Source organism: Capra hircus, chromosome 7 (assembly GCF_001704415.2).
Source record: "Capra hircus breed San Clemente chromosome 7, ASM170441v1, whole genome shotgun sequence".
NCBI lineage: Eukaryota > Metazoa > Chordata > Mammalia > Artiodactyla > Bovidae > Capra > Capra hircus.
This window is the reverse complement of record NC_030814.1, coordinates 83217287-83239940: the sequence shown is the minus strand read 5'-3', so window position 1 is coordinate 83239940 and position 22654 is coordinate 83217287. Positions and strand designations below refer to the sequence as shown.

General features: G+C 41.2%; 1 protein-coding gene across 6 annotated transcripts in view; it reads right to left on the bottom strand.

Annotated features, from left to right (window-relative positions):
* The window catches only part of GRAMD3 (GRAM domain containing 3), a 122815-nt gene that overhangs the window by 58525 nt on the left and 41636 nt on the right, over window positions 1-22654 (bottom strand). The window contains exon 1 of one of the 6 annotated variants that reach the window (XM_018050698.1): window positions 17062-17368. The exons of 2 other annotated variants lie outside the window; for them this stretch is intronic. In XM_018050698.1, coding sequence (XP_017906187.1) covers window positions 17062-17125 — 64 coding nt within the window. In that variant the 5' untranslated portion in view covers window positions 17126-17368. Of the gene's footprint in view, window positions 1-17061; window positions 17369-22654 lie in introns of those variants that run through there. 3 more of the 6 variants (XM_018050697.1, XM_005682697.3, XM_005682696.3) reach the window with 3 other exon arrangements.

Sequence of the window (22654 nt, the reverse complement as noted above, 5' to 3'; positions counted from 1 at the left end):
AGCACAGAATTCCATCCCAATCTCTCTTTTCCTACGTTCCATGGTTTAATTAACAGCATCATAATCCACGCAGCCTTCCTGGAGACAGAAACTAAGAATCTCTCTATGTTCCTTCTTTTGTCAATCCAATCTATCACCTGGTTCTGATTTTATCCCCTTGACATTTCTCAAACCTGTTCTCCCATTTTCCTACTAAATCAATCTCATTTGGATTGTTTCACAGACAGCTAATCCTTGCTTCCTATTTTGTTCTCCATCAAGCCTACCTTAAACCTTGCTACTGGACCTGAAAAACTAAAATTTGACTTTACCACATACCTGTGTAAACCTTTCAGTGACTCCCATGTCTTACAGGTAAGTCCAAGCTCCTTCTCATGGCATACAAGGTCATCCTCTGTGACCTTCCTTCAGTCCATTGCGGCTGCCCAGGTACTGCCACTGAATATATATTTTATGTTCCAGTAATATTAGTTCCCCATAATCACCAGACTGTTTCACATTACTCTGCATTCATCTAGGCTATTCTGTTTGGATTAAATGACCTCTCTAGTTTTTTTTTGTTTTTTTAGCTAACTCCTATTCCTCTTTCAAAATTTGGCTATCATCGTTTCTTCTAAGAAGGCTTTTACACAATCCCTGCACTGGGCTGGTTGGTTCTCCACTATCCTCTTAAAATGCCCATACAATATTCTTATTATCGCAATAGGCTGAAGTTGGTATTTAGTGTCATGGTAAGATACTGCTCAAGTTATAGTGAAATCTGCTGTGATGTTCTTGAGGGCAAGGTCCACACCTACTATACCCTAATATTCTATAACACACTATGCTGTTGCTAAGTCGCTTCAGTCGTGTCCGACTCTGTGCGACCCCATAGACGGCAGCCCACCAGGCTCCTCCGTCCCTGGGATTCTCCAGGCAAGAACACTGGAGTGGGTTGCCATTTCCTTCTCCAATGCATGAAAGTGAAAAGTGAAAGGAAAGTTGCTCAGTCGTGTCCGACTCTTCGCGACCCCATGGACTGCAGCCTACCAGGCTCCTCTGTCCATGGGATTTTCCAGGCAAGAATACTGGAGTGGGGTGCCATTGCCAACACGCTATAGTGCTTGACAATAGTGTCAAGTGCTTAACACAAAAACTGTGCTAAATTCCAACTACTGCTACAAACAAAAGTACTTTAAAGGATACAAAGTGTGTTAAAATGCTGTGTGTGTGTATGTGTGTGTGTTAAGTCAGTTGTCTCTGACTTTGCGGCCCCATGGACTGTAGCCAGTCAAGCTCCTCTGTCCATAGAATTCTCAGGCAAGAATACAGGAGTGGGTTGTCATTCCCTTCTCCAAGGGATCTTCCTGACTCAGATACCAAGTCAAGGACACCAGCTTACCCTTTCCAATTAAAATGCTGTAATACTTATTAATTGGAAAGGATAAGCTTGTATCCTTGACTTCGTATCCGAGGAAAGGGCTTTTTAACTTTAAATTGTCTCTTGTATTCAAGTGCAATATACGATTACTTTTAGATTTGAAGTATACCAGAGAAACCTGCAGTTCCGTGAATGAATTTGCTCCCCATTTGTGTTATAGGTTTTACATTGTTACTTGCTTAGACTACAAGTACTTGCTTTCTGCTACAAGTTGTTCAGAAGGCATTGCGGTCCTGTCACCAGAAGCCAAAGGGCAAGCCAGGGTTGTCCAAAAGTGACATGGATGCTGATGTGTATCTATAAATATGTAAGAGGGGACTTAAGGTATGTTCCAGAGGCAGTCTGCGTTAACCAAGTATAAGTTAACCAAAAAGAAGGGGGGAGAAAAAAGAGGCCAGACCAAGTAAGAAAGCAAGGATTCTATTCTTATTCAAAACACTTTCCTCAGCGTGTTCAGTCTGATAGAATTCTTCACACAAAGGCTAGAGAAGAGCGCAGAGAAATAGGGCAGTTTCTTCAAAGAACTCATACTCTTCAGGTTGGAAGGGACTGAACAAATCAGGTCACTCAGCCCTCTCTCTTTATAGAGGAGTTAATTGAAGACCAAAGAAAACAGCTTCCCCAAAGTTCCAAAGAATCAACAGGATTGCCAAAGCCAGAAGCGAAGCGCAGAGAGCCAAGCAGCGGAATTCTATTGGTAAATGGGGCTCCAGGTCCTCCCCAGTTCTGCCTGCCTGCCCCGACCAGTCAACGGTCCAGCCACAGCAGACCTCTAAGGATTCATCAAAAACACACATTTGAACCTCCAAGCCTGTCCTTGTTCATCCCTCGCCTGGAATAATTTTTCCCTTAGCTGAGGACAAATTCTTTCTTGCCCAGCAGCTGCACTTTAGACACCAGCACTTAGCTCAGCTCACCTCAAAAACACACAAACAAACAAAAAACCACAAACAAAACCCACAAACTTTTCCAAAGCCAGGCATAGAAGTGAGATGGAAGTCTCCTTACTGTGGTGCCCCCAATTCAGTGATGAATCTATGTCTGGCACATGAAACTCAAAGTCTCTAAGGGAGCTGTTTGGAGGTAATGAGCTATACCATTGCTATTAGCATTTGAGAATCATTGTGGAATTTTTATCACAGTATTGCTTGTGTGTGTGGGGTGTGTGTATGTGTGTATGTATGTGTGTTCCACCCTCCTCTCCCCAGACTGAGAGCTCCTAAAACTCTCACTCAGATGCACTGTCTACATCTCACTCAGTCGTGCATTCCCAGCACAGAGTACATGATTAAGAATGAGGTCCCATCTCACGCCAGTCAGAATGGCTGCTATCAAAAAGTCTACAAACAATAAATGCTGGAGAGGGTGTGGAGAAAAGGGAACCCTCTTACACTGTTGGTGGGAATGCAAACTAGTACAGCCACTATGGAGAAGAGTGTGGAGATTCCTTAAAAAACTGGAAATAGAACTGCCATACGACCCAGCAATCCCACTCCTGGGCATACACACCAAGGAAACCAGAATTGAAAGAGACACGTGTACCCCAATATTCACTGCAGCACTATTTACAATAGCCAGGACATGGAAGCAACCTAGATGTCCATCGGCAGACGAATGGATAAGAAAGCTGTGGTACATAAACACAATGGAATATTACTCAGCTATTAAAAAGCTATTTTTAAAAAGCTGGTTTTAGAAAAGGCAGAGGAACCAGAGATCAAATTGCCAACATCCACTGGGTCATCGAAAAAGCAAGAGAGTTCCAGAAAAACATCTACTTCTGCTTTATTGACTATGCCAAAGCCTTTGACTATGTGGATCACAAGAAACTGTGGAAAATTCTGAAAGAGATGGGAATACCAGACCACCTAACCTGCCTCTTGAGAAATCTGTATGCAGGTCAGGAAGCAACAGTTAGAACTGGACATGCAACAACAGACTGGTTCCAAATAGGAAAAGGAGTACGTCAAGCCTGTATATTGTCACCCTGCTTATTTAACTTCTATGCAGAGTACATCATGAGAAACACTGGACTGGAAGAAACACAAGCTGGAATCAAGATTGCCAGGAGAAATATCAATAACCTCAGATATGCAGATGACACCACCCTTATGGCAGAAAGTGAAGAGGAGCTAAAAAGCCTCTTGATGAAAGTGAAAGAGGGGAGTGAAAAAGTTGGCTTAAAGCTCAACATTCAGAAAACGAAGATCATGGCATCCGGTCCCATCACTTCATGGGAAATAAATGGGGACAGTGGAAACAGTGTCAGACTTTATTTTTCTGGGCTCCAAAATCACTGCAGATGGTGACTGCAGCCATGAAATTAAAAGACGCTTACTCCTTGGAAGGAAAGTTATGACCAACCCAGATAGTATATTCAAAAGCAGAGACATTACTTTGCCAACTAAGGTCCGTCTAGTCAAGGCTATGGTTTTTCCTGTGGTCATGTATGGATGTGAGAGTTGGACTGTGAAGAAGGCTGAGCACCGAAGAATTGATGCTTTTGAACTGTGGTGTTGGAGAAGACTCTTGAGAGCCCCTTGGACTGCAAGGAGATCCAACCAGTCCATTCTGAAGGAGATCAACCCTGGGATTTCTTTGGAAGGAATGATGCTAAAGCTGAAACTCCAGTACTTTGGCCACCTCATGGAAGAGTTGACTCATTGGAAAAGACTCTGATGCTGGGAAGGATTGGGGGCAGGAGGAGAAGGGGACGACCGAGGATGAGATGGCTGGATAGCATCACGGACTCGATGGATGTGAGTCTGAGTGAACTCCGGGAGATGGTGATGGACAGGGAGGCCTGGCGTGCTGCGATTCATGGGGTCGCAAAGAGTCGGACACGACTGAGCAACTGAACTGATTAAAAAGAACACATGTGAATCAGTTCTAATAAGGTAGATGAAAGTGGAGCCTATTATACAGAGTGAAATAAGTCAGAAAGAAAAACACCAATACAGTATATTAACACATATATATGGAATTTAGAAAGAAGTAATGATGACCCTCTATGCAAGACAGCAAAAGAGACACAGATGTAAAAACAGTCTTTTGGACTCTGTGGGAGAAGGCAAGGGTGGGATGATTTGAGAGAATAGCATTAAAACATGTATATTATCATATGTGAAACAGATCGCCAGTCCAGGTTCAATACGTGAGGCAGGGTGTTCAGGGCTGGTGCACTGGGATGACCCTGAGGGATGGGATGGGGAGGGATGCGGGAGGGGGGTTTCAGGATGGGGAACACATGTACACCCATGGCTGATTCATATGAATGTATAGCAAAAACCACCACAATATTGTAAAGTAATTAGCCTCCAATTAAAATAACAAAAAAGAAGAAATGCTTGCTTAATTACACTGAATTAGAGAAGAGTGGAGATATGTTACATAGAAGTTACCAAACAACATGAGATTCAAATCAGATCTGAGATATGCCATGATAAGGAATCCATTCCAACTGAAAAGCCAGAAAAGGGAATAACAAAATATGCTTGTTTTTAGGTAGGCTCCAGGACTGGTATGTAGTAGACCAGTCAGCTCACAGATATTAACTGCTGCTGCTGCTGCTGCTAAGTCGCTTCAGTTGTGTCCGACTCTGTGCAACCCCATAGACGGCAGCCCACCAGGCTCCTCCGTCCCTGGGACTCTCCAGGCAAGAACACTGGAGTGGGTTGCCACTTCCTTCGCCAATGCATGAAAGGAAAAGTGAAAGTGAAGTCACTCAGTCATGTCTGACTCCCAGCGACCCCATGGACTGCAGCCTACCGGGCTCCTCCGTCCACGGGATTTTCCAGGCAAGAGTACTGGAGTGGGTTGCCATTGCCTTCTCCGCAAATATTAACTAGCAGATGCTGCGATTCATGGGTCGCAAAGAGTCAGACACGACTGAGAGACTGAACTGAACTGAACTGAACAATTAGAATGGAAAAAAAAAAAGAACAGAAAAATGGAAAGCCTCACAAGCTTCATAGCTAATTGATTGCTATCATATGGGAAAGGCATGAGTCATGCCTTGAATACCCCAGTGGAAAAGTCCTTTTGGTATAAACTGAGGATATGGGGAGTGGACCTGAGAAAACATAATGTGTATACAAATTCCCATAGTGTGTAATGAAGCAGAAGAGAGAACAAGATGATTGTGATAGCTGAGCCTTTCACTTACGTCACTGTCTAAACTCATGGAAATGTTTTTCAAAAGCTGTTTCTGTTTTCCATTATTCGTATGTAGGGCATACTCCTCAAGAAAAAAGTCATCGCCTGTTACATTTGTATCCTGAAAGTATTTTTAAATGCCTATCACAGGCCCAACACCTACATGAAACATGATTTTAGAACAGAACAATAAGTAGAACATTTTACTGTTTTCATAATGAGGTTACAAAGTAATAAACCTAAATTGGGTGTACAAATTGGTTTGTAAGTCTCATCAGAAATTCTGACTTATTATTTTATAGTCACATCTTTTTGGATCAAAAATGATCTTATCCATAGACTGGTTTAAAGGTGTTTAAACTATTCTTATTCACCAAATTTGGTTTCAGGCTGTTTCCCAAAATTGAATTCATTCTCAAACAAAGAGGATTTGCCAACCTCATGACTATTCAAAGAATGAGCTCCAGGCTCTGAAAGTAACTTCACAAGAATTTAAAAAAGATTCTGTGCAATTGCAGAATTTTTACAAAAGTTCTTAGTCCCTTTGGCAATTATTTAAAAAAAATTCACATGGTTTTAAAAACAAAATCGGTCACATTACAGAAACACTATGTACTTCTGCAAAGAAGAACCTAACCGTGGTTTTTAAAAATCGGAATCTGAATGACTGCTATGCAAGTCACCATGTGAAGCTGGAACTGAAACAATGAAGTTTCAGGTCTATATAGTCAGGTCTGAGCTCAGATGGAGACAAAAGAATCCCGAAAGGCACCTGTGTCTGACAGTACACAGAACACTAGCTCCCAACTGGCAGCTACAGGTGCTCTCTCTACTCTGGCCTCTATAAGACCGTTAGAAATCCTTTCAGAGTTAGAACTGCAGCAAGAAAGGAAATGAGTCTTGGTTTTATAGTTGAGAGAGCAGACCTATAAAAGTTAAGAAATCCAAACGGGGCTGCACAGATACCTAATGGCAGCCACTTTGCCTTCTGCATTTTTTGCTCTTCCCAACTCTACTGAGCCTGTAGAATTAATGATTTTAGGAGCCTGACTCAGATTAGACTGCCTATATTTGAATTCTGGCTCCAACATTTCAACAGCTATTATAAACTTGGGCAAGTCACTGTGTCTCTGTTATGCATAAAAATGTGATGGTAACTGTCCCTTCCTTTGTACATGTATATATATATACAAGTACTTTGAAAAGGGTCTAGCATATAACAATGATATTATCTCATCTCATCTAAATATATCAGCTGCTATATTTGATATACATTTTCTGGAGCTACTTAGATTCTTCTTTGAAAGAAATCTCAAAAAACATATTCCTTTCCTTTACTCGTTTTTGTATGGGCAAAGGCCCCATCTTCATCTTGGTGGCTGCCATGACACTCAGCACAGTGCCCATACACGGAACTCCTTAATCAACGTCAGCTGACAACATGAGCAAATCTCTCTGGTCCTTACCAACTGTTAAAATATTGCCTTTCTCCTAGCTCATATACCATTTATTACTCTTTCATCTCAGGTTCTGCTGAAAAGTATGACATTTGGTGGTTTCAGATTTTGAATGTAGAAAATGTGATTCTTTGTATATAAAAATTTCAGAAAAGATTCTGATCAAATCAGGAAAAAATATAAGCTATCTAACAGCTTCATGTCAAAACTAGTTCAACTTCAGAGGAGCGGAAGGGAAAGAGGGAGGGAAAAAACATTCTTGACAGTTTATATCGGCTCTCAGAGGACCACCTTACATGTTCTACAAACATTTAAGTTGTTAAGATCAAATGAGGAATGATTTTCCTGTGAATTACAGAAACAGTACGGTGATAATAAAAGTTGTCATGATGAATAGTTTTCCTTCACTGTTGACATATGGCAACTCAACTGACAATGCAGCTTTTATAGCTCTACACATTAGATGTTTCAAAATAATCTGTAGGATCATAAGATAACTGTTTTCAGATAATAATCCTTAACAGTAAAAGACACAAAAATTAGAGTATTCTGAGTTCTTCTCATTTTTTAACTCATTGAACAGGATGCAAGACACAATTTGAAAAATCTAGAAGGTAATAAACATGGATATAATAATAAACCTGACATACACAGACCTTAAGAAAACACCAACACTCGTATAGAGATTAGCATCTCCATTAGGGAAGGAGAGGCATGTCAGCCACCCAGCTCAGCGCCTGGGATTTCAGGGATAAGACACAGAATAGCACAGGGAAAGACAAGGAGGAGCATCTTCCAGAAGAGAAGGGGGGGATTAGACAGGTCAGTGAAGTACCATTTGTTTTTTCATCCTTTCAGTGTGACTCAATCTTCCTCTCATCTTTCTAAAACTCTCCTGTTCTCCCCATCTGCTTACTCACTGCCTCCTTACACATTTCTATTTCTCCATTCTGGTCTCTGCTCTGCTCAGGTCTCGTCACTACTGTGACTTCTATCTAGTTGTTCACGAGGTGGTCCAGATTTCTTGCTGCTTTATTTGACTAGAACTCTTTCTAGGCTCATCCAGGTAGGACAGAGGCAGATAAAAGATTAGAAGATGAACTAGTAACTTGAGGATGGGTCAGTAGGACATCAACTCTTCCATCTAACACTCCAAGTCTACCTGGCTAAGGCAAACCTCTGTTCTCATGGATTTATTTATTCATCAATATTTAAACCCTGTATGTCCTCTTGCTCGTGCTCAGCTGCTAAGCTGTGTCTGACTCTTTTCGACCTCATGGATTGTAGCCTGTCAGGTTCCTCTGTCCATCGGATTTCCCAGGCAAGGATACTGCAGTGGGGTGCCATTTCCTTCTTCAGGGGATCTTCCCAACCCATGGATGGAACCTGTGTCTCCTGCATTGGCAGGCAGGTTCTTTACCTCTGAGCCACCAGAGAAGCCCAGGTCACCTAGATAATTAATTATTCTGCAAAGAAGTTTGGGAAAAGTTGTTCATGAGAATAATGGCTGCTGTTTATTGAGCTGTCTTACAGTGTACAGTCCAGATACTGTAGGATCACACTTAATCCTCCTGACAACCTCACAAGGTGCTTCATTGTGCCAAGTACAGCACACTTAAGAGTCATACTGGGAGGTGGATATTCTAAAGAAAAAGAAAAATCAACAGAAAAACTTGACTCTGGCTTTAAATGACAATAGCATAAGAACAAAATCCAAAGGGACTTCTCTGGTGGTCCAGAGGCTAAGACTCCGTGTTTCCAGTGCAAGGGGAACAGGTTCGATCCCTGGTCAAGGAATTAGATCCCACATGCTGAAACTAAAGATTCTGACACCCCAACTAAAAACGAGAGCCTGCACGTTGCAACTAAAAGATCTTGCATGCCAGAACGATCGGTGATCTCAAGTGCCGCAACTAAGAGCCAGCAGCACAGACAAATAAATAAATAAAATACATTATATATATATAAAAAAAGAACAAAACCTGAACCCTTGGCAAGTGGTTACCTTTGAGACAAGGAACTGTCAGGCAGAAGAGAGGAGGAATACCTTCACTTTTCATTTTATCCCTATCTATACTGTTTTAATTTTTTAGCTTTTAAATATGTTAGCACATATGGGGGAACATTATAGTCTTGTTTAAAAATGTCTTCTTTGTAAATTTCATCATTAAAAATAATCCAGTTAAATGTTACATGCAAAATTTTAAGAGATTGCAAAAACAGGTCCCAAGTATGACAGCCTGAGTTATCTTTTTAACACTGCAGTTTAAGGGAGTTTTCAAAATCGTAAGTATTAACATCACTCAGTTAACAACGCAACAGATACCTGTTACGTTATTAAGTGTAAGGTATTGACATATCTTTAAGGTGCTTACAGTCTCGTTTCCCTGCTATGTGAAAGCACTTTCTGTTAAATCTAACCATGGGCCCTCATACACTGCTAGTGGGCACGTAAAATGGTGTAGCTGCTTTGGAAAATAGTTTGCCAGTTCCTCAAAGAGTAAAAACATAGAGTTACAATGTGATCCAGTAATCACATTTCTAGGTACATGCTAGAGAGAAATGAAAACATATATCCACAAAAAGACATTCACACAAGTATTCAAGGCAGCATTACACATTTTGTTCATGAACAGGTGGACATACAGACAAATGGTCTACCCACATAGTGGAATACTATTCGGCAATAAAAAGGAATGGGCCACCGACACATGCTACTTTATGGATGAACCTCAAAAACATGACAGTAAGTGAAAGAAGACAGATACAAGAGATCACATATTATATGTGACTCTATTTGTATGAAAAGCTCAGAAACAGGAAATTTAGGGAGACAGAAAATAGTGGGGCCAGGGATGAATTTTGACTATTTTTAAAATTACAATTTATGTCATGCTAATGGGAATTGGTATAAATGGGCCCAATAGATCTTAAAGGGGAAGTGTGTGAAAATGTTCTAAAACCTGGTATAGTGATGGTGCTCCACTCAGTAAAGTTACTAAAAGTCACTGAATTGTCTACTTGAAACAGGTAAATTTTATGATGTGTAAAATACGCCTCAATAAAGCTGTTAAAAACCACCAGCATCTTCGGTCATCATGCCCCATCGTGAATGTAGGAACCTCTGGTACGTGTGGAGTGACCAATGATAACACATTAATTACTTTGTTAATAAATTAGGGACTGGAGTTTAAGTTGGTTCTGCTTCTCTTCTAAGGGTGAAAGTGAAAGTGAAGTCGCTCAGTCGTGTCTGACTCTTTGCGGACCGGTGGACTGTAGCCAGCCAGGCTCCTCCGTCCATGGGATTCTCCAAGCAAGAATACTGAAGCGGGTTGCCATTTCCTTCTCCAGAGGATCTTCCCGAACCAGGGATCGAACCCAGGTCTCCCGCATTGCAGGCAGATGCTTTATCCTCTGAGCCACCAGGGAAGCCCCAATAATCAAATTTAGGCATAGATAAAAATATCCTCTTTTCTTTAAGGAGTAGGAATTCACTTTAAGTCATTCAAGTGGCAGTGGAGGAGTGTCTCTCGAGGACCTGTGCTTTATGGCACTTGAAAATGTGTAAAATGCCTAATGCTGGGCACTGAAAGAATTAGGAAGATGCTGAAAGACAAGTCTACTGAAGTTTAGCAAATGGAAACAACTCAGCAGTTTAAAGATGAGGAGCCACGAGGCAAAGCTTCCCCACCTGCATCTCTTGCAAGCGTCCTATATTAATCAATCTATTAATATTGCCTGCCTATCAAAGGAAAAAAGAGGAGGAACCATCAAAGGAAAGCTCAGAACCAGGACGCAGGATGTGTAAGTCAGCGGGCCAGAGAGAAACGCACTGGCAATAGATGCGTGCGTGTGTGCACGCGCTCAGACTGGCCCGATTCTGTGACGCCATGGCAAGAATATCGGCGTGGGTTTCCATTTCCTTCTCCAGGCAATCTTCTTAACCCAGGGATCAAACCCGCGTCTCTTGTGCATCCTTCATTGGCAGGCGGATTTTTTACCCCTGAGCCACCTGAAGCCCTGATAGAAGATGGGAGAACACCAGATCAGTAAGCAACATGGAAATGAGCTGGCAGGCCACTGAAGAGTTAGGGCGTGGAATCCTTTCAGCATAAAGTAAAAGCCAAGCTGCCAAGTTGGATTCATGGAAGTTTAGTGGCTATCATGAGTGCCAGATAAGTCTAGTTGCTGGAACAGAGGCTTACTTAACAGGACACTGGTACCTGTGACTGTTAGAGCTAGGCCTTTTGAATTTTGACTATTTTGTTTAAGTACATTTTATGTCACCCTTCCTCCCCACCCCACAGCATGTCGCAGACCTTCAACAGCAAGCATGACCACATGGTTTCTGGAACACTAACCATTTCAGGAGAATCCCATGGACGGAGGAGCCTGGTGGGCTACCGACCACAGGGTCGCAAACAGCTGGACACGACTTCACTCACAACCAGTTCAGGAACTAGGTGAAATGAGTTTCTGACATTTCCCAGTTAAACCTCAAAGTAAACCTATATGAAACAGCTGACTTTATTTATTTTTTGCCATGCCATGGGGTTTGTTGGATGTCTCCCGACCAGGGACTGAACCTGTGCTCTGGGGCAGTGGAAGCTTGGAGTTCCAACCACGGGACTGCCAGGAAATTCCCAAAGCTGACTTCATTATTCTTTATATAACAAAGCTTGGAGGGGCTAAGTAACACTGCCAGGGTCACATTCCTAGAAGATAAGAAAGTCATATTTCAAACCTTCATTTTCTAGAGCCTGCGTTCTTAATCTTTCTTTGTACTGCCTTGACAAATTAGCAATTTCTATTAGCCATGGAGCTGATTTGGGTCATTAAATTTCTTTTCAAAACAGTTCAGACTAGAACACTGTTTATTTTTCTCCATTTTTTCAAACTCCTCAATTAAGCACTGTACCTTAATATAAATATTTTCTAATATGTTGTAATTTTTTCCTCTTATCCAGAAGTTTATATTAAAAAGTAGCATGGATAACCTGTCAGAGTTACCTGAAAATTAGAATTAAGGAAGAAAAAAGTATACACACCTATGGGAAGATATATAATATACAGATAATTATAGAGATTTTCTTACTAAATAGACACTTTCAAAGTCTGGAGTTAAGAAAGCACTAAGAAATCAAGCTATACTCAATACGTATTCATCTTTACTCCTCTTGCTTCCAATGCAAGATCAAGCCCCGACTGCAACCCTTATTCTGTTTGTCAAGTACCCACAAAGACAGTGTAATTGGAAGACAAATGCCTTCACTACAGGTAATTTATTTTAACTTGAAGTCTCTAAAGTTAAAGTGTATCTCGCAAATAATTATTATTTCTTGATAATCCCAGAGAACTTCCTTTTAAGGTAAAAATGCTTATATTGCATACATCCCTGGTGGCTCAGAGGTTAAAGAGTCTGCCTGCAATGCGGGAGATCCAGGTTCGATCCCTGGGTCAGGAAGATCCCCTGGAGAAAGAAGGTAATGGCAATCCACTCCAGTATTCTCGCCTGGAGAATCCCACGGATGGAGGAGGCTGCTGGGCTACGGTCCATAGGGTCGCAAAGAGTCGGACACGACTGAGCGAATTCACTTTCACTTTTTCTTTCATTTACCTTCTCTTTCTCCACATACAAGAAACTAAATAAATTTCTAGAATTGTTATGTCCTAAGGTATTAAAGCTTAAATGCTTAAAATTCAAACTGCAGGGACTTCCCTGGTGGTCCAGTATTTAAGAATTCCCTGTCAATGCAGGGCACACAGGTTAGATCCCTGCTGATATGGGCATGCCAAGGAGCAGCTAAGCCCACTGCTTTAGAGTCTGTGCTCTGCAACAAGAGAAACCACTACTGCAAAGAGAAGCCTGCACATTGCAGCTAGGGAGTAGCCCCTGCACGCCATAACTAGAGAAAGCCTGCACGTATCAACAAAGACCCGGGGCAGCCAAAAATAAATCAACGGCTGTGTACTAAAAAAATCAGTATTAAAAAAACCAAATTGTATCACAAGTATATGTTATATGTGATGTAATTCATTATTTGAAATATGAATCAACTGCCCAGAATTATGTATTAGTTTTAGACACTTTTTGAAATTCACTAAAAGTAACTAGGCCATTACTAAGTTAGATCCATCAGAGACTTTGAGAAATAAAAGTGTATCTAAAAAAGTTAGTCAATGTTAGAAATATCTATGTATTGTGAACATGAAAGAAATCAAGAATGAAAAAGATAAAGCAGAGAAAAACTAGGCTCTCAAAAAGAAATATGCAGCGAAAACTACCAATTCTTGGTTAAAAAAAAGGGGGAGAGGTGTTATTTTTTAAGTCAAGTATGTACTTTGGTGGTAAGTAAATGTGTAGTCTCACTTCTAGCACAAAGATGAATAAATAAGCCACAGCTCTCAGGCAAGTAAAGGTATCTAAAAATTTTCCTGCTACTGACAGAAATTTGATTAAAAGTATAATTTCCCCTGAGATAGTCAAACTGAAAGTCAGCTATAAGCATATTACATACCTTAAGTAGGTGGGATGGGTCTTAGCCTTCATAGCTCATCAACAGATAGTTACTGAAAGTAATTATTTGCCAAGTTCTTTGAGAAATTCAATACAAAAAAAAAATGTGACTGGAGTTTGCAATTTATTTGGGGACAGTTAACTAAGGTACACTGGACTGGTGTCTGAATTAATATACGTTAACAAAGCAGTACTCTGTACATACTAAATGTTATATAAACATTAACTATTAATAAAAATTAATAACAATAGCAGCTCACGTTTCTGGGCTGACCACATACATACAAAGTGAGCACTGCTAAGAAAGAGGAGACTGCGGCCAGTGATAGGAGAGGCTTTAAATGAAGGAAAGCTCGAGCTGATTTACACAAGTATCTTGAGAAAGAAGAGAGCACACTGTTTGAGCAAAGTAATAGACCTGAGGAGGAGGGAAGGACGAGGAAGCTTGATTCAGTACTATGACTAAATAGTATTTATTCTTCTGCATTATCACCTCTGAATTACAGAGTTGCTGCTGTGATCGTTGGCTGCAGAATCGGTGCAGCTTTCTGTGCAAGCTGACTAGTACTAGGAAATGTGTATTAGGAAATGGTCTATGTGTGTCCGGATCATCAAGGATCTTAAATTCTTGGCAGAGGAGCCTGTTTCTTAGAGTAGGTCATAGAGGGCCATCAAAGTTTCTGCAGTATAGGAATGTACTATACTATTCAAGTTCAGGCTCTAGATTTAGAGGAGTCCTGGACTTGAATATGAGCTGTTCTCTTATTAACTGTGTCTCTGCCTGCCTAGTTACTTCTCAGAGTTTTAATGTTACTATTTAAAAATGGCCATAATCATAGTGTCGATCTGAATTTGTATGAAAATGATTGTGAAGTTTTGAGCACATGGCCTGTAACATAGCAGGCATTCTCCATAATTGGCCATCTATTATTAATTAAGAGGCTAAGGTCTTAGGTGATGAGGCTCATGTGGGTGAAGTTACAGATGTAGAGACTGGGGAGGGAGCAAGCCATTCTAACACTCTTGAAGAAAATGTCCCTTGGGACACCCAGGTTTCAACAACTTGGAGTTTAGTGATAGTTAATCTAAAATAGGAAATTCAAAATAGAGAAGTTAGACTGAGTTTCCAAGCATAAAAATGTCACCATGATTTCAAATATGGAATTATCACACCAATATCACTGTAATAATATAACTACCTATGTCTTTAAATGATATTTATTCTGTTACCAAAGCAAGAGGTTAAGAGTTCAGAATAAAATGGTGTCTAAAATCTTAGACTGAATCAGAAGCGACTTCAATGGATCTAGGAATTACCACTTTGTTGGGAAAAGCAAACCAAACACCCAATAAACCAAGGACTGCCAAATGGATAAACATCTGAACTGTGGAGAAGATTCAGTTGTAGGCCAAACTTTTTATAGATTCTTTTGTGTTTAATGGTAATATACACGTGCCTCCCCTCAACGCTACTCTTGGAGGTGCAGAAGGATGGATACCAATTCACATTCATTCTTGTATTCCCCACTATTATTGAAGAAATAGTAAGTATTCCAATATTTATAGAACTGAAATGAATTTGTGCAATGGTATGTTCCAAAGGAAGGGGCTGGCCATTTGGGGCCTTGAGTTTCAGTGCTGTTGTGCCTATATTCTACATAATTATTTTCTCAATATCTAAAGAGTTTTAGTTTAACTAAATTAGTCTAAATAGCAGATATTTAGTCTATAATAGATGTTTTCAATCAATCAGAATGAACTCCTTGACTGAGTACCTAAAGGACTGGGAATGTGACAACTTAAAACTTAAGATCTGTGGGGTAGACTTGACTCATTCTGCCTTGTGTAGCTGGAAATAAATACTGCCTTTGGATGAGTTCTGAACTAAGAGTTTAGAGTTCCAGTCTTCCCTGTGCCAATTACCACCTCAGACATCTATGAAATGGTGACACCTCTTATTCAGGGAAGTAAAGTTTATAAAAGAATGATTAAATACAAAGGAAATCTACATCATTTGCTAGTTCATCTTTTTCTTGGGTTTGAATTATTAGTATAAAATAAGGATTTTATTTTGGGGTGAGGAAATAAGAATATGTTGTGAGAGTTATACCTATAGGAAATTTTCCCTCAATCATCTTTTTTCAATCAGTAGTAAGGAAAGAACATCAGCTTCAGTTGACAAAGATGAGAGGAAAATGTAAGAGAAGCCAAAGAAAGCAGACACTGGAAGAGAATGCGACCAAAGCTTTTGAAACCACAAATCAAAGCAGTGAATAAAAGCTATTCTTTTTTCTAAAAGGTCAGCTCAAAGTTCAATAAATAGGTGGAATATGCTTTTGCAAATGCACATCTTTATGTTGAACCAGGCTGTGTTTTTAAAAAACCAGTAAGTGCTGAAATAATGAATGATGCGGATTGGATTTTTTAAATCTTTTCATTGTTTTTGGATTGAATCTTTACTATTAAAAAGTGTGTCACCTTTTTATATTAGTATCAATAAGGCATTTTAGATACCCAACAGCTTGGTACCATAAAAAGTAAAACTGGGCTTATTTAGATATTTACTTTACTCCTACTTAATGTTATAGTGATGTAGAAAATAAGCAAATAAAGATTCTTCTCCTTTTTAAAAGAAGAGTTTGGGAATAACAGGCATACAACAACCATACTTCTGGATTTTTTTTTTTTAAGTACACGAGATAAATGTTACACGAAGCCAATCCTTGTGACCAAATATTTGAGTTTTCAGTTTCTTAAGCCAGAAGAGTTTACAGGTCAAACGATGTGCAAATCCTATTACCCACAAGAGTCCTTTAAGAGGGCAGTCACCGTCCAATATTTGTTGTGTTTTATTTTGTTATACTTTCATTGTGCTTCCCGACCCCACCCCGGCATCCTCCCTTTTTATACAATTTTTAAAAGTGTGTAACAAGTTTGTGTTAAGTATCCAACAAAGGCAGGCAGTCTTTGAGGGGGGGAAATAAAACGTGTTTCACGTTTTCCACTATTTCTGCGGTCTCTAGAGGATAAACAGGGAAGGGGATGAGGGAAAAAGACCCTCACGTCCGAATCACAATCACATAATACGCATCGTTGTGAAGCTACTGATGAGATGCCATCTACGGGACACCGCATCTCCACACGCGTCATTAAGAGTAAGACAATTAGAATAAGTGTGAAGCGCTGTTTCTCGACTTGGCTTGGAAATCTGAAAGTTCGCCCCAGACCTCCCTCGGGATTTATAAAACACCAACGGTGCTTTCGGCTCAAATAATTCCCAGCCCCGCGGGAATGCGTGCTGCAGTGCATTCCAGAAAACTCTGCCTTGCCTTTTCTCTACTATAGAATCGGGGGCCAAAAAAGAGACCGGGCGCCACAGAAAGAGTTCAAGCACAAGTCTGTCCACGTTTAAAGCTCCAGAAAGCCGTGTCCGCTTCCAACTCGCCCCTGGCGGAGAAGTTTGGGCTGCGCGCGTCCTCCCGCCCCGGCTGGGTCCAGCAGAGGATACTTACTGGGCTGAGCCAACTTTGCTCTCCCTCTTCCCGAGCACTTTGGCAGACTTTGTGTCGTCCACATCCTGCTGTAGTTCGGTCATCAGGGCCACGTCTGGACGGCACCTTCACGCCGTCTCCTCCCCGCTTCCCCGGCTCCCACCGTCCGGGTTGCAGGCCCCGCGAGCCCGCCGCGCCCTCCCCTGCGCCCTGGGCCGCTCGGTGCATCCGGGCCGCCCGCGCCGGGGGCCGCCAACCTGGACACGTTCGGGCCGGCGCGATTGGTCCGGGCGAGAGGGGCCGAGCCGGGAGGGAGGGAAGGGGAGGGTCGAAGCGAAGTGACAGCCTCTCCTCCCAACCCAGGAGGCAGAGGAAGAGAAAAAGGAAACCTGTAGAACTCGTCTTTCTGGGAGAGGAAGCTAATTGGCCAAGCAGGTGAAACATTTGCCTAACCCGGCGCCCTATAACCAGCCTCCTAGGAAACTGGGCCTTTTTTTTTTTTTTTCTTATCTAGACTAACTACGGAGGTTGAACAGTGGGCAACCAGCTGTAGATACAGGAAACCATAGGGTTTTTCGCGCACGGATGCGCTGGGTGGGCTGGCCTGTTCCCCAGCCCAAATTATTCAAGCAGGGTGTAGCCTTCTTGAGGACTGCCTGACAGTCGGTAGTGCAGCGGAGGTGATATGAGCTGGTTACCTGGTTAACCCTTCCTAGTTGATGAGGGCAGAGAGGAGGATGGAGAAGCAGCCATCACAATCTCACCAGCAACTTGCCTACTGTGCGCCCAGCCAGTGATGAATGCCTCTTCTTCCCCGTCTTGCTGATTCTGTCTGAAGTTTTGTGTTTGGAGCATCCGCTTACTCATTTAAGGAACTTTGAGAGCTACCGTGTTCCAGGCATTATTCTAAACATCCACTTAGTAGAGAGAGGAAAGAAAAAACTTTCCTCTGCCCTTCTAGGTTCTTCTGGCTAGTTGAAGAATTACACTGAACTGAGATAGATTAACAGGATAAGATCAAATTTAATTACCTGTGTTCAGGGAGCTGCCCAAACGTATGTCACCCAAGGACATGTTAAGCAATTGAGGCTTATGAGCCACCTGAGAAAAGAGAATGGGGCAGGCAGGGATTTGGGACTTCAAAGTGTCAACTGAAAAAAAAAAAACACAAAAACCTGCCCAACCTAAAAGTTGAGAATTATGTTTTATTTGGCAGACTTAAGCCCAACAGACAGCCTTTCAGATAGTACTATAAGACTGACCTGAAGTAAGGGAAGAACCGGGATATATAGGAGTTTTGGCAACAAATACCTTAAAAGATGACTAGTGATCAAAGAATAATTGAGCTTCCCCGGTGGCGCTAGTGGTAAAGAACCCGCCTGCCAATGCAGGAAACATAAGAGAGGTGGCTTCCATCCCTGGGTGGGATGGAAGATCCCCTGGAGGAGGGCATGGCAATGCTCTTCAGTATTCTTGCCTGGAGAATGCCATGGACAGAGGAGCCTGTCGGGCTACAGTTGGTAGAGTGGCAAAGAGTTGGACACAACTGAAGTGCCTTAGCATGCAAAGAAAAAACAGACATCTCAGTTAATGAATTTAGCACTTTTCTATGTATGGGGGGAGGCAAGACTCTGCGTTTATTGAAATCATTCCTTGATATCCACCTTAACTGTCTAGGGCCAGTGTCCTTTTTTCCATCCTAACTCCATCAGGATGCACAGTTGTGGGTGCCATGTGGTTGATGACTTGATGGGGCTGTAATATCTGTTGTTTACTGATACGGGAGGCAACATTCTTATCCACAAAAGGGAAGGAAGGCCATTCACAAAAAGATGAAAATGAGCAAATGTTTGATAAAATGTTTGCTGGGCCAAACAGAAACAATGGAACACAGAGAGGAATTTTAACAAACAGACTCTGCTTAGGTTCCTCCCTGTGTACATACCTAGTTTGCATTATACTGTAGTAATCCAGTGACAAGTCCCTTCCTGGATCAGGTCTTCTAGATAAATTTTTTTTGGCAGTTAGATGAGAGGTCAAAGATTCTTCTCCAATCTTTTGAGCCTTGATTATTTTTAGCTTGAAATAATCTGCATGCCAAATGGATACATTTCAGAATGGCAAATTATAGTACTATCTGAAAGGCTGTCTGTTGGGCTTAAGTCTGTCAAATAAAACATAATTCTCAACTTTTAGGTTGTGCAGCAGAGGTGATATGAGCTAGTTGCCTGGTTAACCCTTCCTAGTTGATGAGGGCAGAGAGGAGGATGGAGAAGCAGCCATCACAATCTCACCAGCGACTTGCCTACTATGCACCCAGCCAATGAAACGATAGCAAATAAGGTATGTGCTGGTAGATTTCTGATTTACTACCGAGTAGTTAGGATTAAGAAAAACTAATATAAGACCTTATTGTTGGAGGTTTAACTTTATGGCTGGGAAAAAAAAGTGACTGACTCTATGCTCTGGGGCTGCTTTCAATTTTTCTTTTAAAAATGATTTTAGATTTAAGAATAATTACAAAGAATAGGCAATCATAGCATTTATTTGTGTAGGAAAAATGTCGCCTGCCAACAAGCCACTGGAGCTACCCACCACTGTGCACCCTGAAGGGATTCACGATAGAGAAAAACAGGATACTGGCCGTAGATAGTTAACGTGCACATCAAAGGTATTGTTTCAATAAACCCATATTCTTGCATCTTCCCTTACATAGAAAAATGCTAAATTTATTAATTTGAAGTTTCTGGCTTTCTTTAACAGTAATCTTTTGGTTAAACTACCTGTGTTGTTAGGGCTTTGTTTTTGTTTTTTGCAAAAACTATAACCTGGCTCCCCACTTACCTCTTTGGAAGAGTCCCTCAGAGCAATCTGAGAAACTGTCTCCCATTCCATGGAATACAATATAATTCTCAACTTTTAGGTTGTGCACTTCTTTCAGTCAATAATGTGTGTATAAAAAGAAAACAAAACCTACCCTTCTAAATAACCTCAAACATTTTGAAAGTGAAAGTCCTTTTCCAAGTTTTCCTATTCCCTCTATGTTTAGTAGCTGAGAGGACAAAACCATCTTTTTGTGACCTTCTTGCTCCAAAAATGTCTCTCATAACACTTGAAAAGTAAGTAAAAGAAAAAAGTTTACAGAAATTCCATTTGAGTTGGCTTGGTCAGATCTCTCTCTCTCCCTGTTTTTTTTCTCTGCACGAGCCTCGCTGGGCAGGGTGGGGAAGGCTCTGGGTGACCCAGAGGCTTGGAGTTATTACTCATGCCTTCAGGCTTCCGGTCCCTTCTCTAGTTCACCATCCTACTTGGGATGGGAGTGGATTTAGAATATAGAGGAGGTTGTCACCATCCCAACCTCTGGGTAGTGACTCTCATTAAAACTCAGGTGTTCTTCAAGCCACCCTCACTGCAGGATTCAGATCAGAAATGACTTTTTGGCCCCCTCAGTATTTTTTTTTTTTATTGCTGTTAAAGCTATGTAACATAACATTTTAAGCATTGGTAAGTGTACAATTTAGGGACATTACATTCATGATGTATGTAACCATCACCACCATCTAGACCCAAAACTTAAAAAAATCACCCCAACGTAACTATATCTATTCAACAATAATTCCTCCATCCCACCTTCTCCCAGGCCTTGGTAACGTCTATTCTATTTTCTGTCACTACGAATTTCTCTATTCTGGGGCCTTCATGAAAGTGGAATCAGACAATATTTTTCCTTCTGTGTCTGCTTTATTTCATGAAGCATAATGCTTCCAGGTCCATCCAAATTGTAGCATTTATTGGTATTTTATTCTCTTCTTTGTTGTTGTTAAATAATATTTGATTGTATACGCATATTCCACACTTGTTTATTCATTCATCCCTGGAACACGTGGATTGTTTCTACCTTTTGGCTATTGTGAATAATTCTGGAATGAACACTGATGTACAAATATTTGTTTGAGTCCCTACTTTCAATTCTTTGTGGCATATACCTAGGAGTGAAATGCTGGGTCTTTTGGTAGTTCTAGGTTCAACCTTTTCCAAAACCATGGTCAGATCTCTTCTGATGCATGAATAAAGGCAAGTGTTTATAGCTTCCCCACACAGGCTTACAGTTGAACTACGGAGCACTCAGTTGCCCTGAAATGTGTTCCTCAGTGCCTGAGATGAGGAATTCCAGAAGTGTGATCTTAAGTGAGAAAGGGAGAGAAAGGTAGGGGTAAGGGAGGGATTTGAGGAGGAGCAGGTGGGGAAAATAGTTGATAGAGTGGGGAGGAATTAGAAAGGAGCTGGGGGACTTCCCTCGTGGTCCAGTGGCTACGACTCCCTGCTCTCAGTGCAAGGGCCCTGGGCTTGATCTCTGATCAGGCAACTAGATCCTGGATCCTACAACAAAGATCCTGTTTGCTGCAACTAAGACCTGGTGAAGCCAAATGAATTTTAAAAAAAAGAAAGAAGGGAGCTAGTAAATGACATTATTTTACTTAGTGGCATTTGATTAAGTGTAAATGATGCTGTCACAGCTTCATAATTTGTTTATTCTGGGAGCTGTTCTACAATAGGGCTTCCCTGGTGGCTCAGTGGTAAAGAATCCTCCTGCCAATGCAGGAGACCCAGGTTCGATTCCTGGATCAGGAAGACACCCTGGAGAAGGAAATGGCAACTCATTCCAGTATTCTTGCCTGGGAAATTCCATGGACAAAGGAGCCTGGTGGGCTACAGTCCAGGGAGTCGCAAAGAGTCGGACAGAACTGAGCGGCTGAGCATGCGCAGCAGTGAAACAATAGGGGAAACTTCACTATAGCGTGATAAAATAGACATAAGATTATGTCTAAAATACGTTTTGGGATACTCTGGTTTCACACCAGTGGAAAAAAAGCTCTACCCTCTATTTTCCTTCCTACAAGCCTCTGGGAACAAAATTTCTTCTTTCTGATATCAAAGGAAAATTCTAGCTGATACTTTTTCCAGGTGTTGAAGCAGTTCAAGCAGAAAATGCCTAACCCATCACCTTTCAGGATATAGGGGTTTCCATTCACTAGCTTAGAATATTGTGAACAGAGAACATTGCCTGAGATTTCCTAAACAAAGTATGTTGCCCATCATCTCTTTTCTACAAGGATCAAGCCATTAGCCACTCCAGGTACCCATCGATGGTGCACCCTGAGGGGAATTCAGGATAGAGAAAATTAGGAAGATTTTTTTGTACTTTGGATGCTGGTCCTAGATACTAGATAGTTAAGATGCATACATATCTAAGGAATAATTTTAATGAACTGAGTCTTATATCTTCCCACACATAGAAAACCATTTAAAACATTCAGATATCTATTATTTGTGATTAGCAGTGATTTTTTGACATTTGACTGCATTTTTTTTTTCCCCCAGCAAAAACTCGTATATATCTTGGCTCCTTTGTTGCCTCCTCTATCTCTCTTTGCTATGAGAGACTGTCTTCTGGGATATAGTCCTCAGTAAGATTCTCAAATAAAACTGAACTCGAAACTTTCAAGTTGTGCAGTTTTTCTTCAGTCAAATATTGATCAGATTGTGGTCTGCTTTTAACATGATCAGATACACTGGACATCTGTCCATAGTCTTGGGGCAGAGTTCAAATATG